At 39.1% G+C, this 21,032-nt stretch overlaps 2 protein-coding genes across 4 annotated transcripts in view; one reads left to right on the forward strand and one right to left on the reverse strand.

Moving 5' to 3' along the window:
• RELN (reelin) overlaps nucleotides 1-21,032 on the forward strand; it is a 482,819-nt gene that overhangs the window by 38,775 nt on the left and 423,012 nt on the right. The gene's annotated exons all lie outside the window — the stretch shown is intronic.
• On the reverse strand, nucleotides 18,350-20,707 carry LOC118915970 (sperm-associated antigen 6-like). Of its 2 annotated transcripts, XM_057504426.1 has the most exons (2): nucleotides 19,288-20,707; nucleotides 18,350-19,141 (listed from the first exon to the last, which is right to left on the reverse strand). In XM_057504426.1, exons 1-2 carry the CDS (start codon nucleotides 20,599-20,601, stop codon nucleotides 19,076-19,078), a joined length of 1,380 nt encoding a protein of 459 aa, XP_057360409.1. In that variant the 5' UTR covers nucleotides 20,602-20,707; the 3' UTR covers nucleotides 18,350-19,075. The 2 variants fall into 2 exon arrangements, with proteins under 2 accessions (XP_057360409.1, XP_036748308.2); XM_036892413.2 differs by having other exon boundaries at nucleotides 18,350-20,707.

A 21,032-nucleotide genomic window follows, 5' to 3' on the forward strand; every position in this document is an offset into this window, starting at 1 on the left:
ACAGGAAAGGATAAATGGCTCATGCTGCAGAGGTGTAGTGGGAGATTAACTGTTGGAACGTGTCTGAGAAGCCTATAGAATCAGTCGTATGATCTCAGTTTGTAATGATGGTTTGGGAGTCTTCATGATCATACTGATCCTAGATAAAGGAATACCACTACAAGATTTCTTTGGCAAGGTTGGAGGATGGGGTAGAACTTTCTCACGTCAGTCATTTTGTCCTGCTGTGCTTTTCCCTGGTCAGTCTTCTGAGAGCATCCCCCAATTCTGGGGGCTCCGAGTATTTGACAGTGCAGTTCAGAGACTTTTTGTTATTTGCAGCTTGTGTTTTTTTTTTCTGTGAGTGTGATTAGCTGTTACCATACTTTTTGTAATTCTGTTTTGAGGTAAACTGGAAGTACTGCCAGATGGAGCTACAAGGGGATCCATAGGTTTTTAAAAAACATCAGGGGGTGGGTAGGAATTTTGACTTCTCAGGAAATATCCATACGGAGGACCCTCCTTCCAATGGCTTTAGTATAGAAGTTACAGGGTCCTCTTACACCAAACTGAAACAAGCACAGGGCCATTTCCAACACCCAAACCGTAGCCAGTGTTGGGGTCTTCTGTTCTTTTTTTTTTTTGTTCACACTGGAGTCTGCAAACTGCAAGGGTGAGTGGCTGAAGTCTCCATCTGTGGCCATCTTACCACACTGGAAGGCAACTCAGAGCATTAACCGTGAACCTGCAAATCTGCCCCGGCCAGCGTTTTGCCAGTCAGGGACTAGTGTTGAAGAGACAAAGGCATAGTGATACTGCATCTGGCTGCCTATACCCTCACTTGCAAGATGAGCCCTAATGTGCCCTCCACCTTCTCAGACGGATTCTGAGAATCACTAGTGCGAATTCATGGGGCTCCTTGATGGTCATGATGTAATCCAAATCGTGTATCAATTCCTGGCTTTTATTGCTCTTATTTGAATTGGACTTGACTGTTTCTGGGCCTCCAAGCCTTGCTCTGCCACCATTTGGCAGATGACCAACTGCCCTGTTTACCCCAGGAAGAACATGGTGTCAGTACTTAGTCTGTGTTCAATGGAGTTATAAATCTGGCCTAAGAACCCCAATCACTGTCCACCCAGTAGCCACCACAATATTCTCAGCAGAAAGTCAGAGTTATTATTAAGGATTATTAATTAATGTAATAATAAGAATTTCTACCACTATTACTACTAAAACTATAGGGTCACTGATCTGACCTACCACAGTTTTACCTCCAGCATCCTGCAGTTCTCAAGTTTCTGGAGACAGTTAGTCCATCCCAAGAGTCCCAATGCCTGTCTGATCTCAAGCCCCACAGCAGCCATCCAATCTCCTTGCTAGTGTGGCACTGAAGCCTTAAATCAGTCTGACCAGGTCCAACATTATCTTGCCATCCAGAAAGAATTCTAAATTTAAAGGAAACAGTTTTCTATGCAAATGGTGGAGAAACTAGTAATTTCCAATTTATCACTTTTGGAAGGAATTTTTAAGACCTCCTCAATTTTGTGAACTCACACAACAGTTAGTTATCTGGCTGGTATAGTTAGTCTTCAGGAGTGTATCATCCCAAAATTTGCACATCTAACTTGAATGTGGCCTCAAGAAGCTCTCATTAAATTTCCATTGGTACGCCACTAAGCCTCATGGCTTCCCTGTCATTAAATCGCAGGCACAAAGTTTTGCATGGTTATTCTAACAGACTGATGGTCAGGATGGAAAGGTGTTTCTGGATCAGGGCAGCTTTCACAAGTTTAATCCAGGTTGTGCTCACTGCCCCATCTTCTCTTCATCTTGGTACCACCCCCTCTCACATCCATCATGACCAAGGTTAAAACCTGCCTTCTCACTATCGAGAGTGAAGCCTTTCTCTTTTCAAAAGGGAAAATTAGGATTGTAATGATATGATTATTTTATCTCATCACATATTGTTTACTGTATTCAATTTTGGAGAAAGTCAATCTCATAAATAAATCATATTAAATGTGTAGTTAATTACTAGCAAGTCTGTACAGTGACACCAAAAAACTGTAAACCTGTTTCTTTTGAGTTACGATTCTCAGGACAACTGCAGTTGCCATTTCTACTAAGAAACAAAGCAGAGGTTCTCCAACTTTAGCACTTTAAGAGTTATTTGGAATACCTATTAAATGTGTAGATTCCCCAGGTCTTCCTCCCTGCTGCTCCCAGTTATGGCTTAGAAATCTGTTTCCTTAGATCTTTGGTAAGGTAAGATCTGTGGTAAGGTAAGATAAAACTGTGGTAGGTCAGATCAGTGACCCTGTAGTTTTAGTAGCAATAGTGGTAGAAGGTAAGATCTTTGAAAATCTGCATTACTGCTAAGTCCCATAGGTGATTTCTATATATTTTATATTCTGTAGGCCACACTTCAAAAATCACTGGATTAAGAATTGTGTCCCTTAATATGTGTTCTAGATAGAAATCTAGTTTTGCTTTTTAGAATAGATGTAAAAAATTAAGTCAAATTTTATTTTAAACCTTAACTGTGATATTTTAAGCCAAATATTCAATATGCATACATACATATTTTATATAGATGTGTGTGTGTGTGTGTGTGTGTGTGTATTTTTTTAATTGTAATATTCACACATCAGCTTTACTTAAAGAGATACTTCTGCCTGGCAAATTCTCTCTCTTTGCACCAGTGACCTAATGTTCTGTGGAACCTTGAAACAATCTGGCAGTGTCATCAGTAGACTCAAAACTTTAGTTGTAACTTTTTAGCTTTAAGAATCTTATACGCTCTTTGATTATCAGACAAGTAGTAGGCAAATGTCCTTTGGTTAAATGTTATAACTTTGTATATATGTCTGGAATAAAATGTTGACAGTAGTGATTTCAAGACGATGGCATTTCAGATTTTTTTAACATTTTAAAATGTTTTCAAAAATTTACAGTGATTAGGCACTATATTTATAACTAGAAAAAATGTAATTTAGTTTTAATAAGTAAAAAATAATTTCATCTGGATAAGTTTGGTGGGAGATGGAGACTAAAAATAATCAATAGGATAAAATAAAAACAAAACAGAATAGCATTCCCAATAAGAGAAGAAATAAATTAGTTCTAAATGTGGGTTTAACTTGTGAGTTTGGTTAAAGGAGGGAAAAATCCAGTCTCCTTTAAAAGCAAAGAAACAGCTTGAATTCTTCCATGCCCTTTGGACAATCTTGACAACCTGTATTTGTCTTAATACGTTTCAGTTTGTCTAAAAATGGTTTAGCTTCCCATTTAGAGGAAACACAAGAGGACCTGGGATTTATGGGTAGAATAACTGTAGTGGAAGTTTCAGTATGTCTTTCTCCTTTTTGCTCTGTGAAAACCATCCCAAGGCGACAGTTATGGAAGTCTGATCTCTTCTGAGGGGATAGCGCCGACCTGACAGTATGGGGGCAGGAAGGTAAGGGGAGGTGACTGAGGAAGTAATGTCATCCAGGGAGGAAGATTTGGGCTTTGGATGTTCACTGAGTAGAAGCTAACCTCAGTTCATCCTTGACCTTTGGGAAAAGAGGTTATTATTAATTTAGCAATGCAGTTTCCAGGCTTGGATTGGATCCAAAGTGTCCATCAAAGGGTAGATAATAGGTAAAAACTTAACAAAGGAAGGAAATGTTGCCCACAGTTGATAACCTGTAAGATTTCTTCATTAGCAAAGTCAACTGTGGAAATTTTTGGTTCTGAATATCTCTTCTTTAAATCCATTATCTAGTCTATCACCCAGCCACCTCCAAATTAAGTGACTTCACTGAATCTGGAGACAATTTAAAGTGATTTAGTTATCCTTAGGTGTAAGATTTGCCCATCTATCAGTTGCCCTGCTAACTCAAGAACTTTATGGGGTGCTATAAGGAATGAGAGGCTGGGGGGATCCACATCAGGAGATGAATGTGGAAATGATAGCAGCTGCTGCTAAGCAGTATGATGTGGGGTAGGGGCTTGATGACAGTAGTACAGTATCCTCTCCAAATTTGTGTTTTCTGTGACTGCTTTCAATACCTCATTCTCAGTAAGAATTCAAGCCCAGTTCATTGGTAGTTTTAAAGGTTTCATAGTCATTCTAACAGTTTTGAACATACAACATGTATCAGACAGTATTCTAATTTTGTAAATTATTTAGTTCCTGTAGCTCCTTTTTGCTTTCTAGATAGGCGTTCCTCCAAACCCAGTAAATTACTAAGGCAAATGCTGGAGAGATTAAAGTATCTTTGTAGTTCCTTCCTTTTTTTAAACCTGGTATTTGTATAAGACACAGTAAGTCAAACCTTAACAAATATTTTGATGCATATGCACACAGAAAAATAACAACATAAATATATGGCTTATTGAGTTTTCACAAACTGAACACCCCTGTGTCACTTTCACCCGATCAACAAGCAGAGCCTTATAAATACACTTTTAAACAGAATTGGATCCTGCTTTTACCTAGAGTTTGGCATCCTGCTTTTTCCACTTAACATTTTATTGCCAAACATTTCCCATGTTACTACCTATTCCTCAAAAAGAAAAGTTTTTAATGGTTGCATGATAGATTTTCAAGTGGGTGTATAATAATTTGTGTAACTATTTTTTGAATATTAGTCATTTAGGCTGTTTCAGTTTTTCACTATTATAAATAGCATTGTAGATTATAGTATTGAACATAAATCTCTGGCTGCATCTTTGATTATTTTCTTAGGATACATTTTTAGAACTGTAATTACTAGATCAAAAAACATGAATATTTTAAAGTTCTTGATACATATTAACAAATACCCGATAGAATGCTTATACTAATCTACCAGTGTTCACGAGTACCCATATTCCAGTACTGGGTATTTTCTTTGTGTGTGTGTGTGTGTGTGTGTGTGTGTGTGTGTGTGTGTGTCTGTCTGTGTTTGCCTTCTTAAAAGGTAGAAATTGATATTTGACCACTGTTTTTTTTTAATTAGTGAGATTAATGTGTTTTCATACATTTATTGGACATGTTACTTTATTCTTCTTTTATATAGAAATTAAAATATAACTATAACATTACCCAGTTATTTTTGTTTTAATTTCTTTGGGAGATAAAAGCTTATAAAACTTAAGGAGAATGGTCTTTGTCATCTCATAAAAATTTTTTTTCTGTTTGTTTGCGTATTTATTTATCATATATATGCAGAAACCTACTATGTGCCAACTCTACCCATAGGTGCCCCATCTTCTTTAATCCTCAGAATCCTTTGAGGTCATATCATTCAACTTAATTTACTCAAGAAGAAACTGAACTTTCAGAGGTGCAGTGGGTTGTCAAAGGCACCACAACCACTATGTTTTATTTAGAAGACAATTAACCAATTTTCACTAAAATCAGTGTCTGGTAGGAATGCTTTTCCTTGCATGTAATAGAAACTCTTAACTAACAATGGCTTAAGCAGTACATTATTTTTTACATAACAACAAAAAGATCATGAGGAAAGTGGTTCATAGTTAGTGCAGTGGCTCAGCTATGTTATCAAGGTCTTTTCATGTCAGTATCTTTAAAGTATTGCTTGTAATCTCATAGTCTCAAGGCGGTTGCCCTGGCTCCAGGCATCACATCTTTGTTCCAGGTAGGAGGAAGGGAATTATGACAAGCTCCATCTGTCTGTTTTATGGTCTGCCTGTTTTATATATATATGTTGTGTTTTTTTTATTTTAATTTTTTTATTTTGGTATCATTAATCTACAATTACATGAAGAACATTATGTTTACTAGGGTCCCCCCTTCACCAAGTCCCCCCCACATACCCCTTCACAGTCACTGTCCATCAGTGTAGTAAGATGCTGTAAAATCACTACTTGTCTGCTCTGTGTTGCACAGCCCTCCCCGTGCCCCACCCCACACTATACATGCTAATCGTAATGCCCCCTTTCTTTTTCCCCACCCTTGTCCCTCCCTTCCCACCCATTCTCCCCAGTCCCTTTCCCTTTGGTAACTATTAGTCCATTCGTGGGTTCTGTAATTCTGCTGCTGTTTTGTTCCTTCAGTTTTCCTTTGTTCTTATACTCCACATATGTCATCTCATAAAAATTTAAGAAAGTGATGAAATAAGTTTTCCTTTATGATCACTTTTTCAAAGCATCCATACAACTGTTTTAGAGAAAAACCTGTGTCCATTCCTGAAATTTAAGGAGGATTATAAATAAAATTTAGAATTAAAATGATATATATCAAAGGCTTTCTAATTGGCTGTTCAGTACATGGAAAAGTTGATATTAAAAGAGGTTGTTTTTCAGGCTTTAAAGGTACATTTGATTTTTCATTACCATATCTGGGAGATATAAAATATAGGAAGCCCTAATAATTTCAGGAACTGGTGTTTTCTAAGTAGCTCTTACATGAAGGCAGTGGAATTTTAATAAAATAAGAAAGAATTAATTCGCAAGAGTGAGAGTCAGTGGGGATGAAGTCTGTTTCTTGTTGCCAAATGTGTCTCCATTTGCCTCTGGTTCTATACTAAGACTGGTTACTGAGCAGAGGCTGCCAAGACTGGCAGATTGTGTTTTCTGTAATATGGACAGATAACCTGCAGTTCTGGGCCTATTAGGATGAGGCCATGTTAACATGTGTGTCTTAATCCCTGGGTTAGAATTCTGATCTCCAGATGTTATAAGCATTAAGCCATTCTTTCCTCTTTTGGAAATGAATTTGCCAGAATAGTCTCTGAAGTATCTGGATATTAACTGTGAGCTTTACCTGTTGTTAATTCTTTGTACTACATTTTGATGTCAATCAAATCCAGTTTTTCCCTATCATTTCATAAGTAACTATTTCATATGCAATAAGGGATTAGATGATTTTTACAGCTAGAAGGGACCTTAGAGATCATATGGTCTTGGATTCTCAAACCCAAATTCCTTCCAGGGCCAGTAGTATCTATGTGAGGTTATCAGAGGTCAGGCAGTGGGAGGTAATATTGACTATGCAAACTGGAGAAAATGGACCCCACCTAAAGGCACCAAGTTCAAAAGGTTACTCAAACACTGTGGTGTCCTAAGAAAACATACGCATAGCCACATTTGGCTTGCAGGTATCCAATTTGCCATCTTTCTAATCTTATTTTTAAAATAAATTTATCTTCCTAGTAAAGTTAGTATCAGTAGGGATGGAAGAGCAGGTTTTCTGATTTACTGTTAATTAAGTATCTATTCAGTGCCCACTTTCAGCAGACATTTTCATATATTTGATTATACACTTGTCATCTACTTATGAAAGCAGATTTGAGGCTGAGGGCTATAAATACAGACCTTAACATACCCATAAAGAGGATAAAATGAAGGATAAAAGGATGTTGAAAAACATAGGGAAAAAAGGAATAACTTCAGAAAAATTGTCTTAAAAATTTTTAGAAAACCCTAAGATAGAACATGGTAGCTAAATATATAAAAAAAAAGGAAAACAAATGTAATATAAGATTGTCCAGAAATATCCTATGCTGACTTTTGATGACTGTCATTGATGGACAGTTCAAAGCAAGAATACAATTGTAAATTTAATGGCCACGTGAAAGTTCTTATGCTTATTTTGTAGAAAAAATAGAATCTTACTACGCAAAGATAAGTGAGTGAGCGTGTGTGTGTGTGTGTGTGTGTGTGTGTGTGTGTGTGTGTGTGTAATAATGTTCCCAGTAAAGGCAACAGCAAGTACCTGTATTCTGTGAAAGGGGAAGGGAAGTGTAGTTAGAACACACAGGGAGGGGATATATTGTTCAAGATGAGGCTGAACATTAACCAAGGGTTTGTAGGCCATTGTTTATGGTTTTGTCCTACTTCCAAAGAATAAAGAGAAGCTAATGAGAAGGTTAAAACTCAGGGGTGTGAGTTAGGAAGGATGGTCCTGTTATCAGATCTACCTTTTGAAAAGACTACTCTAGCTGCTGTATGGAGAGGTGAGGTAGAGTGGATGCTGAAAGATCTGGTAAAAGCTGTTGAACCACTGCATGTGAGATAATCGAAGCTTCAAATAAGGAGGTAATAGAAGAAATGAGCAGACTTGAGAGACGGAAGACTTCAGATACATTTAATGGGTAAAACTGGCAGTATTGGGAATGGGTATGTGGGGAGTGGTGAGAGAGATTAAAAATTATTTTGATTTTTGGATTTTGCACTTGGTGGATGGCTATACTATTCAGGGAAGTGTGGAACACTGAGAAAGGGTAAAATTGAAGATGGGGCAATGGAGAGTGCTTTTATGTTCTATAAGATGGGGGCACAGTCTCATTCATTGATGTCCCTCAGCCCCAGAGCAGTGCCTGGCACATAGTCGGCACTCACCAAAAGTTTGTTACATAAATGATTATGCATTCAGTTTTGGGCAGGTTGAGTGTGAATGTCTTTGAGACATGCAAATAGCAATGTCAAGTAGCTGTCTGGACTTATGGGGACCTAAGCTGGAGTTTAGAGGAGGGTGACTTGGGATTATTGATATGTAGGGGATTGAAGATGCTGAGATTGTGCTGGCACAGGAAATAGTATAAGAAGCAGAAAAGGCCTGGGGCAATGCCTGAATCTACCCTTCTTTGGAGGTGGGGTGGGGTTAGCCAAAAATGGATGAGAAGGCATTTCCAGTTATACAGGAGAGAAAAAGTGAGGCCCATGAGACCAAGAGAAGAAAGAGTAGAATAGCATGGAGAAGTCAAGTAAGATGGAGACTAAAAGTGCCATTGGGTTTGGCAACCTGGAAGTCATTAGTGACCTTAGTGAGGGCTGCTCTGGTGGAGTGTCTGAGGTAAAGCTAGATTAGAATTGATCCAAAAGTGAATAGGAAGTGAAGAAATGGAGGCAGTAGTTTGGGGGTAAAATATGGAAATATTGGATCACTTATAAGATATGATTATAGACCAACTAAAACCCCAGGAATTAGGGAAACTGGAATGTACTTTAATATAAATACTTAGGCAGAGAAATTTCATTTACTTATAACCAACTATTTACTGAGTGTTTTTTTGTTTGAAGTCCTAGGCTGAAGAAATAAACATGTCATGCTGATGCTGGCTTTTTTTTCTTGTGTAGCCACTGTGATTGGAAATGTGTATACCTTGCATTTCAGCCACTAGTTGTTAAAGGCTTAGTTAAGTGTGTAAGTTAAAATATTGTTCTGTACAGGATCCCTCCCAGTGTAGTTGCTTCTTCAAAGATTGTGCTTCTGTCTAGGAGGAGGTGAGATGAACATTCTTCTCATTGCCATCCTGAAATCGCTTTGTGTCTCTAGATTAATGAGAGTCCCAAGTTAGTGCTGCTACCAGTCATTCCGACCCCAGAGCCAGTGAATAAGTGCTGTCACCACCGCCTGGTAGAATAACAGGGCAGACATGTGCTATGGGGCAGCATGGTTGCCTAGCAACAGGAGGAGATGCTGATGTCTGTCAACATATGGGCACAATATATTCTGACGCTAGGTGCTTAATGGGAACAGTGATAACGCGGACCCCCCACATCACCTTTGGAAGTTGTGGTTCTGAGGCTGGGAAGCAGGACTGTCTTTAGAAGCTGAATTTGGAAGAGAAGGGAGAATACAGGATATGATCATCTGGCTACATAGATAAGTATTGAAAAGCAGGATTTGGGTTTCTGCCTATGGCTTAAGCTACAAGAATGATGATTCCTGGCAAAGGATAAAATATATCTCATGAAGACAAAAAATAGTGTGTCTAGCAGGCATGTGATTTTCATTGAATATGAGAAAGTGGGAAATGCCTACATAAATCTGAAAGAAAAAAAACAAAAGATAGATTTTATGGTGGACACCAAGTATGAAGTAGAAAGAATCACAGTGGAAAAGATACATAGGGTGAATATGAAATATAAGAAGATAATGTATTTCCTAACTGTAACTGAGATCTGGACATGTCCTGCAAGGTGAGTTCCTTTGTGGTTGCCAACTGTTCTGAAAGGGTTTGGGACAAATTTCACAATGTTATGGCATGGGTAATAAGGAGTCGTTATTGGGAAAACTTAAAAGACAAGCAGCTGCAAGTGGAAGATTTGTGCTGTCTCTCATCATCCTAAGTAGAGATGAGTGGGGACCAGGGTGCCCTTAGTGTAGGTCTGTGTTTCAGTGGAGGGGCCCTTCCCTTCCCTTGGCTCTCCCTTTCCATAAAGCAAGTGAAAAAAAAAAGCAGTCTATCGTGGTAGAATAGTCAGTCTGCTTGGGGCCAACTAGTTGGAAACCAGAGTTGTCTGGAAAGCCACCTGCCCAGTCTCTGGAAACCTTAGGTCCCATGGAATATTGCAGCCCACAGTGGGGAAGGAAGCCCCCCATTAGATGGGAAGCTGAGTTTGGGTGCATCTCGCCTGCTGATAGGAGGACCTATCTGCACCTCGCTAATGGGACACTTGGACTTGTAGACAATTATGCTCATTGCCTTATAGACAGAATAAAATTTGTGGTTGGAATGCAGCACAGCAAGGCTGTATGTTGTTCAACAGGTACTTTAGTGCCTTCCCATATCCAATCAGCTCACAAGTGTTACATTTTCAGGAATTTTTCAAGCCAGTTGTTAAACACAGTGATTATTAAAAATTAAATTGTGTAAAATTACCAGAAAACAAATTATATTAACAATAAAGGCAACACATACTCAAAACTCATTGCTTCCTAATTGTTATACTACATCTTACTGTTTATGTCTCGGGTATCTCTATGGGTAAAACACCCCATGGTGGAATAATGGTACATGTGGTGCTTCTCTTCCCAGCTCAGTGTTCAGTGAGGCAGCAGCTGCTACCCTTAAATCAGCCACGGTGGGAGTTTGGAGTATTTATAAAATACCAGGGCCCTTTGCCCAGAGAGGCATTGAGCAGCACATCACTGCCCATGCCCTTGACCCTTGCTGTTTCACTGTGCTGCAGCGTGCTTCCAAATGCCGTCCGTGGCCACATCTCTGAGCCAGAGGACTTCTGGAAGGTTGCTGTGCTCCTGCCTGGGTGCATCTCCCACCAGTGAATGATGGGAACCAGTGCATAAAGACCCCTGCTCTTTGCACTCTCCAGGGGGATAATGTTGAAGCAAGTGTTTTACCCTATTTTCCGAAGTTTTTCCACATTGGGATTAAGTTTCAGTTGCCCACTATGTTGGGTTATTTCATGTTTTGCTTTCTCTGGACGGCCCTCCCTTCCCTGTGTGCCCTTCTCTGCTGGTGCTCTCTCCCCCTTGCCTCAGGGCCCCCTTCTGACAGTTGTGGAAAAGGCAGGAGGGCAGTGCTGTATGGAAGGTGGGAGCATGTTGGAGGACTTTTGGGCAGGATCAAGGAAAAGGCAGAAGAGTGATATCCTGTGGAGTCAACAGTAAGGCAGCTAGCCCCATGGCATACATGGATGGTGCGTCCTCATAGCTGGCAGCAAAGCAAGATAGAGTAACCATTAAGGACTTCACCTGTGGCCAGTTTCAACTAATTCAAGTTCTTCTGAAAGCAGAGCATATCCACTTAAAAAGCAATTCCTATCAATCTATTAAGTATTTGTGCTCAGTGGTATGGAGATGTGATAACTAAGACATTGCCACTAGTTCCAAGAAGCTTATAACCTACCAAGGGATATCAGACACAAATATTTCAAGGCAGAGGGTGGTAAGCTTCATATAGGTGAGAGTGACTAGCTTTTAGAGGGAAAATGAAGGCCCAAATGGACAAGGAGTATGATACTGTGATTTATAATATGTATTTGGTCTTTGTCCCATTTCTGGCACAGAGCTCCTAAAACCCTTCAAATTTCCTAAGTGATGAGCATGATAAAGGTGTCTTTCAAGCCCCTCTTTGGGTTTGTATTTCTGTTGGGTCCATCGTGATGTTTCCGTTCTCGTTTCTGATTCTGTTGATGTGTGTTGATTCTCTTTTCCTCTTAATAAGTCTGGCTAGAGGCTTATCTATTTTGTTTATTTTCTCAAAGAACCAGCTCTTGGTTTCATTGATTTTTTTTCTATTGTTTTATTCTTCTCAATTTTATTTATTTCTTCTCTGATCTTTATTATGTCCCTCTTTCTGCTGACTTTAGGCCTCCTTTGTTCTTCTTTTTCCAATTTTGATAATTGTGATGTTAGACTATTCATTTGGGTTTGTTCTTCCTTCTTTAAATATGCCTGGATTGCTATATACTTCCCTCTTAAGACTGCTTTCGCTGCGTCCCACAGAAGTTGGGGCTTTGTGTTGTTGTTGTCATTTATTTCCATATATTGCTGGATCTCCATTTTAATTTGGTCATTGATCCATTGACTATTTAGGAGCATGTAGTTAAGCCTCCATGTGTTTGTGAGCCTTTTTGCTTTCTTTGTACAATTTATTTCTAGTTTTATACCTTTTTGGTCTGAAAAGTTGATTGGTAGAATTTCAATCTTTGCCCTCTTTGGGTTTGATCAATTTGCCAGACCAGCACACAGAACTCAGATAAATATTTTACTTACTGGATTACTGATTGAGTTCAATCACCAAAGGCCAATGATGTAATCAATCATGCTTGTAATGAAGCCTTCACCAAAATCCAAAAGGACGGGGCTTGGAGACCTTCCAGGTTGGTGACACATGGGGATGCAGGGGAAGTGGTACTTAGAGAGCGTGGAAGCTCCACACCCTTCCCCACTTACCTCACCACATGCATCCCATTCATGTGGCATTTGATATGTATCATTTAATATCCTTGTTGGGGAGGGTGAGGAGTTCCCACACCACCAAGCAGTTCTCTAGCACCATCCCAATTGGATGTCGTACAATTCAACTCAATTCTGATGCCATCTACCTGGAGATAGTTCCACAAGCCTGCCCCTACTTGGTATGCCAGTTACAAGTCCAGGTTGTTATGTGTGCTTCTGATCAAATTGGATTTCAAAAGGCATTGAAAAAAGGCAGAAAGGGAGACACACACAGTCAGTAGCATAAACTGAAGAACTGAAGTTTGGGGAAAAGTGATGTATCCTAGGAAGCCACTGATGGTGTATGGGCTGGGATGTGTCCCTGCAAATGAATGTGTTAAAGCTCCAACTCCCAGCACCTCAGAATGAGACTGTATTTAGAGATAAGGCCTTTAAAGAGGTAATTAACTTAAAATGAGATCTTTTGGGTGGGTCCTAATCCAATATATATAACTGATATGATTATAAGAAGAGGAAATTTGGACACAGTGAGGAGGTGGTCATCTGCAAGCCAAGGAGAGGGGCCTCAGGACAAACTTTAGACTCCCAGCCTCCAGAACTGTGAGGAAATAAACTTCTGTTGTTAACCCACCCAGTCTGTGGTACTTTGTATGGCAGCCATAGCAAACCAATAACGTTGGCGTGAAGTTAAGCAATGAATGTGGCCTTTGGCTTGGGGCAGATGGAAATGTGACCAGAGGCTCAAAGGAACCTACCCTTGCCCCTAGGAGCAGTAGCTGAGTATTCACTAATCCAGCATGTATGGTGGCTTTATATAACATAACCACGGGAATCACCTGTGTGATGTTGGAGAATGGTGGGAAAGCCTAGTCATCCAAATTTTGTTTACAACTTCTCCACCAGCAAGGTTACTCCAGATGAAAAACGTAGAGCACAAGCACCTTTGGAGAAGAGTTGAAGCTCAAGGTAGATAAGGAAGTAATGATATTACCTAGACTCCAGAAGTGAGCTCAGTCCTCTAGCCATGATATTGAAGAGTGTGCACTTGCAGTTTCTGAGCCACTCTTTCTCGATTTCATGGATAGCAGCAGTGTTATGACTACTTCTGATGATAAAGATTCCAGCAACCACAGGCCTTATAACTGTATGTTGCTTCAGTCATAAACTCTATAAATTCTAATGATCTACCAGCTATCAGAAAAGAGAGGGGAGCACCATAGCATCAAGAAAGGGTTCCAGTCTTCTTGATATGCTAACTTAACCTCACCACCTCCCCTCCACTTTTTATTTTCTTCAGTATTACGTTCATAACCTATGTAACATCGGGTAAATGTTCTTAAATGACAAATTCGGGAACTAGTTAGCTTCTGTTCTTCATTCACGGTCAGGACATACAGTAGTCTCTGTTTGCCAAAATGTTACCACAGGCTTTGGCACTGCTCTTCAGTGGTCAGCTCAAAACCATTCCAACCTTGGCTGCTCATTCTCATGCTGGATTTGTTTCTGTCCTCATCAGAGAGATTTTGCTGGCACACAAAAGGTCTCCTAAGAACAGGTGTCCCATTATATCCTCATCTTGTTAAACATCATTTGTACTAGGAGGAAACCTCAGAATAATAAAAGGCAAAGTGGCTTTTTACTATAGTGGAATTCTTAATGTAGTTTCAATTCTACTCAATTATAATTTTTAGTTCTATGGATAGCCTTCATTGGAAATTCTATTTCCCATGAGGTAGCAATCTGAAGAATTTCATATCACTGTAATTGGTCTATCCCAGGGCCACCTACACAAAATTTACCTGGGATAAATACTTGTTAAACATGCTAATTCCTGGGCTTTATTCCAATCCTACAGAACCAGAATCTCTGGGGAAGTCAGGTTAGGGGAGCAGGAGACCTAGGGATCTGAATCATTGAATCTCAGTGTTAGCAATTTTGGATTTTATGAGTTGATTTTAAAATGTAGAATATGGATTCTTATGAAAAAGGGGCAAGAACAATTATTCATATGTTATTTTTGTAAACATACAGATGCTTCACATTATATCACCAGTATCAAGTTAAGCACTTTATAAATATGTTTACTGAATGAATGAGTTGAGCAAGATAAACACACACACATCCTCACATCACACACACACACACACAAACGCATACATACAAACATTTGGTCTTACCATAAAGTAATTGGGAATTTTATATTTGTCCTATATAAGTTAGCTATAGAGTGTTATAGTTTAATCACATGTATACCTTATGTGAAATTCACTCAATATGCATTTAATGAATTCTTTGGTTTTAGCCCAGTTGTTTATAATTAGTTAAGTGTATTGAAATGAACATAACAGAAAAGTCAAATGATAATACTATAGAAAACCCCTTTTTAAAACAAATGTAATATTTTTATACCTATATTCAGTTTAACTATGCCTAGGAGTCCTATTAATTATTAATTACTAATGTTGATTTAATGAGTTTACAAACATGAAGAAGTATTATTTATCTCTGTCACATAACATGGAGAGAGAGAGATGCTGTGCACATGAGTACCAGCAATGTCACCCTTAGCATGTTCTTGAACAAGTAACAGTGTTGTTGCAAATATGAAAATATTTTGAAAATTTTTTATGGTATAATAGCAAACCAAGCAAAACTACAAAGAAAAGCATATATTAATGTTTTGAACAATTTGGGACACTATTAGGAATCACCAGTGATTTGTTAAAATAGTTCTAATTTTCTTTAGTTACCCTTAGTCAAAATCACATTTTGGAGGAATTAAGGGACACTTTGTGTTAAAAAGAAAAAAAATATAAGAAAGTGTAATAAAAACAAAGTAATTATAGACCTTTTTGATTGTGTAAAGGCTTTAAACACCTGATTATATGGGAAAAAATTACATATGTATTTTTTTCTTTAGGCATCTGTGCCTTTTATTGTAATACATTTACCAATATATGTGCTTAGGAGAATTACTAGGCTTATTTTTCTCAGCCCAGAAAAGATTAATTAACATCCATGTGTCAAAGAAAAGAAAATCCTTAGAACTTCGTTAAAAAGGCTGAGGGTAATAAATCTCCCAAAATGCTTTCTTTTAAGGCTAATCTTTGCTTAAATTTTAAAAAGGTATGATGAGTTATAGGCAAGGTAGTCTTCCCTTTAAGAAAGAAAGAACAAAAGGATAAAAATTGATGAAAACCTGAACACCACATTCCTATTCACATCACTTTAATAATTTATCGAGTGCAGGGCCAACAATATGAAATTTTCATGTTATGAGTATCATCCAGCCTCATATAAGAGTAACACATGAAAAATAAGGTGAGAGATAAATCACAAATACCAGTAACTCTTGGCTACAGGCTTCTAAATTATAATAAATGAAATGTCATTTATAAAGAAGAAAATAAATATTTTTGGTTCTAGAAACTAAATCATTTTGTCATTATTTGTAGAAATTTTTTTAAAATTCAGAATTACACTATGAAAGTCAAAAGTTAAAAAAAATCATTACTGCTTTCACTGCAGTTGGGACTAGAAACAGGCTATATTGTAAACTAGTATGTCTTTATTTTCAAGATCACTATTTAATGGATTTGTCTTTAGCATAGAATGAACAATCTTGAGGTTCAAAAAATATTGTCTCATCTCAGGTGCTTATTCTGACATGGGTTTCCAGGTCTTGGAAAAGGATTTTACCTGAATAAGATATGTGAGATTTTAGCCTCAAAGGTTAGTGGTTCAGAAGTACTGAGTGTGCGTGTGTTGAAGGAGGAGGGAGACACACACACACACACACACACACACACACACACTTAGGGAATAAAATAGAAAGGTGATGTGGAGGGAAGGAGAAACAGGAGGATTTACTTTACATTCACCAAACACTGTCATTTAAACTTAACTTCCAAAGGACTTAATTTTAAAATAGTAAATTCATAAATACATTTGACTGCACCCATTTTATTGCCTAAGAAGAATTTAAAGGAGGGGAAAAAGTCTCAGTGGTTCTCCTTTTCTTACTGGTGGTGTTGGAAGATAAGATGTAGAGACTACATGTGGTTCATCTGAATCTGAATTTGTAATAAAGATCATAGTAGGTTTCCACAGAGGTGCTGGATCCCTCTGCCAGCCAGCAGAGAGCATTTTTTACACTCAAGAAAATGTTTTAATACATCATATAGTTTTGCATATAATTGGTCTTCTGTACCTGTCACAATTCTCAGGTCATGTTCAGTCTTTCCTCTCTCTTAGGTGGAGGAGACAAAGGTAGGAGGATGTTTGCCGGGTCATTCTCCCCCTGCTTTCAGAGGTGGGCTGATCGAGGACTCTTTGACCTTATTATTTTGATCTTCAGTTTAGTCCTCCATCACACTGCATTTAGTCCTCCCCGGAGGCCATTCTTTCTGCCTGCTTGTCCCCCAAGGAACAGCACAATTCCATATAAAATGAAAAAGAGAAGTAATAATAGCAATAATAAAGGGCTGTGATAATGACTGGTTAAATGCTTTCTGCGGAGCTGCTGCTGGGCATACTCCCAGGAGACTGCACCCATGTGCCTGCGGCTTGGCAGTACCACTGCACCACTGCCTTCCAAGAGAAGGTCAGGCCTCTGCCACCCTCTCAGGACTTCCAGGAGATGGAGACCACTGTGTGTTGTGCAGTGCGTCCAGCTTGAGGATCACAGCTTCCATTATTTAGAGCCACATTTTACATGCCACTTAAGATGCCACGATGAACCCACCCCCACTTGTTTCAGCTTTCTCATGGGTAAATGTGTGTAATAATATGACTTATTTCATAGAGATACTGAAAGGATTAAATAAGTTAATTCCTACAAAGGACTTAAAGTAGCACCTGGCATATAATGCTCAAATATGTTTAGTTACTGTTATCACTATTGTCAAGGTATCTATTAAATCTGAGGGTAAAGAGCTCTTACAGAGGATCTCAGCCACATAATAAAGACTTAGGGAAGCAGGAAAAGGGCAGTGTTTCTGTAGAGGTAATGGAGACTATGCTGGTGGGCAGCCATATCATTTCTCATCACTCCCCTTTGGAGTGGGTGGTAGAATAAATAGATAAAGCATGAATGATCTCTCTCCACCCTTCACAAGAGGCTGACTGGAGTCCATTTGTTCCTGGTCTAATTTTTAAAGATCTTTGTTCAGTTTACTACAATGGATTCATGCCCTCCCTCAATCAAATCGACCTCCAGTCATTTCTTTTATGTATTTATTTGTTGTTGGTTTGGAGATGTTATTATTGAAATGCCTAGCTTAATATTTGAAAACCACATAAAGCCATGTCATAAGGAATTAATATATGCAATAAGAAGTAGTTCAGTGATCATGTTCTTACAGAGATTTGAAAGTAAATTATAATGTGTTTTTAGATAGTCTTTATTTGGTACCCAGAGCTAGTGGCACCTTAAAGAATCAGTAGTTCAACACACCATGTTGATGAAATTTTGCAGCAAATAAACTTGGTTTGTTTCATTTTCAGAGTAATATGTTTGTTCCTCAGGCTATTTAATCTGTTCTGTATTCAAAAGGCAAATGAGTTTTTGTGCATAAGGCAAAATGCAGCAACTTAAAAAAAATATTGGCAATATTAGTTCTCATGTTTTTCATTTTCAAAGTATACAAAAATAAGAAATGGAAACTCTGCATCAGTGTATCATCACTAATACATGGTTTCAACATTTTTGCAATTTGCTGTTGCTGATGTTTGTCATCATGTAAAAGACAGAAACAGCATTTCGTGTATTATATACTAGTTTCTTTTCTACACATATTAAAGGTCTTTTGTATAAAGTAGTAATGGAATATGCTTGAAATGATCAAAATTTAATGGACCATAGAGCATTTGTAGGCCAGCTTTAAGATGAAATGCAAATAGCATTAAATGTCTAAATTTATTTTCTTCCAGACTTTCATCTTATAGTGATTTTCTGCAAGAATGGTATTAGGGTCTTGTTGAGAACTGTTAATAGAAGCTATAATAGATAACAACTGGCTCTGTAATTAGTCATTTCAAAACAGAGGTACTCTTTGAGCCACTGATAAGAATTGAATTGTGTCGCTACATCATGTTTTTATTCTGCTGTCACAAGCCAGCAATCCATATTCATGGACTCCTGGTGCTAAGCTCATTGCCAATTTAACACAGATGTGGGAGAGATATGTACAACCTCCTCAGCCTTTTGATCCCCCCCTCCTTTTTTTTTCCTTAAAACCCTTTATTGTCCTTTTAAAATCTACCTTTAGAGCAAATCCTATGCAAATGATCATGAATACTTTTTCATATATTCAAGCCACTAATGTTTAAAGTATTGCATACATTTAGAAATATTATTCAAAGGTATTTCACATTGAATAAATCTGGAATGTTCTTAGTTCAGATATTTAAAAAGAGCTTTAACTATCATTCATAAAAAGTTTCTTTTCTTAGTTAGTAAGTGGTTGATAGCTGTCCACTCTCTGCAGAAGTGTATCTGAATATCCAGGGGAATAGTACCTTACTATTTCCTCTGGGTAACAGTTGTTAATACTGTTGATGTATTGTTGAAGGAGAGATCCAGGTTCGGCTTTTATCTCTTGAATCTTTTTGAGTCTGCCACTTGTCACAAAAAGTTGCCGAGCTTTGCTATCATGTGGCAGCACCTTACTGAACTGTCCAACCACATGCTTCAGAATATTGAGAGGAGCATCATACAGAAATGGCTCAAGGGCTGGTAAGTAGGTGCATTTTTGTAAAATATTCTTTATGGCTTTTTTACTTTTTATTTGAAGATCTTCAGAACTGTCTGTTGACATGTACAAAGAAAGCAGAACTGGCAGAGTATTTGTGACTGCAACAGCCCTGGCATGCTCTGGAGTGTGTTTCCCAATCTGTCCTAAGGCCCAAGCGGCAGCAGCCTTAATGTGATCTTCTGGTTCTTCTGCCAAGCAAACTGACAACTGGGGCACACCCTTGGAAATGATCACTGCCATTGCCAGGTTCTCAGAATGAGCTGCTACATAACCAAGCATCATGATGCCAGGCAGTCTTATATTCCCCTTGCAGGACCCAATGCAGTCAATCACAGCAGCAACTCCTCCTGCGTTAACTATCAGTTGCGAAAGATCGGGTGTATGTTTTGCAATCTCTCTAATTAAAGTAGAAGTATTTTTCTTCACGTATTCATCTTTGTCCTTCAGACAGGTAAGTACAACTGGAAAAATCCCTGCTTCAACCGCCATTTCTGCCAGATCCACAGAATGTTTTGCAATCTGACTGAGAGCTGAAAGGACCTGGCTCTTCAATATAGCATCAGGGTTCAGGATCATCTGTGCTAAGTGAGCAATAGCTCCCGCATCCACTACTGTCTGTGCTAACTCCGGAGAATGCTTTGAAATATTACTGAGGACCGAAGCAGCAATCCTTTTCAAAGCAATTTCTGGATCCTGGATACAGAGTACTAAAAGAGGTACAGCTCCTGCATCCACCACAGCTTGTGACAGTTCTGCATTATGTTTTGCAATATATTCAAGGGCCCAGGCTGCAGCCTCCTTGACTCCGGGGTCAAAATCTTCCAGGCATATTACCAGCGCATCCAGTGCTCCACAATCAACTATTGCCTGTGCTAGTTGAGGTGAATGTTTACCAACTGCTCTTAGCACAAAGGCAGCTGCTTTCTTGTAAAAACGATTCTGTTCTGCCAATGAGGAAACAAGCTGTGGGAGAATGTCACCCTTCACAATTGCTTCTGCTAGGTCATCATCGTAATTAGCCAGTCTCCCAAGAGCCAAAGCAGCAGTCTGGTGAATTGACGGAACCACATCCAGAAGAAGAGGCCTCAGCAAAGACATCACACCCGCGTTCTGCAGCGTCCCGATGTTCTGGGGTCTGGTCGCCAGCTCCGCCACCGTCTGCACGAACTGGGTCCGGGCTTTCTGGTACTGCTCGAACACTTGCAGCACCTGCCTCTGGCTCATGGCGCCCGCGACGCGGCTTATCCACAGAGAGGCGACCGCCACGAGCACTCGGGCTCCGGTCGGAGCCGGTCCGCTCAGTGTACTCGCGTCTCCTGGGCGACCGGCCGTTACCGGACGCGAGGCCTCGCCGCAAGTGCCAGTCTCGGGCGTGACGTCACGACCGCGAGCCCGGGCCCCAGGATGGCCGGCCCGGGGGAGCTCCGCCCGCCGCTGGGCTGGCGCCCTCGGGGCGACGCCGGGCGCCCCCTTTTTATTTTTGATTTGAGGAAATGGCAGAGTAACTTCAGAATGAGGATGAGAGTTTAAAGTGACTTAGTGACAAAACTATTAGAAGATTAATTTGGTATGTACATAAAATACCAAAATGTGTATGTATATATTCACACACAAAGGACATATATGCAAAAGAAACACTGTTAAGGTTAAATGTA

This window comes from Manis pentadactyla, chromosome 7 (assembly GCF_030020395.1).
Source record: "Manis pentadactyla isolate mManPen7 chromosome 7, mManPen7.hap1, whole genome shotgun sequence".
NCBI classification, from domain to species: domain Eukaryota; kingdom Metazoa; phylum Chordata; class Mammalia; order Pholidota; family Manidae; genus Manis; species Manis pentadactyla.

Coding starts and splice junctions, on each gene's coding strand:
- LOC118915970 (XM_036892413.2), bottom strand. CDS start 20,601: ATGAGCCAGAGGCAGGTGCTGCAAGTGTTCGAGCAGTACCAGAAAGCC.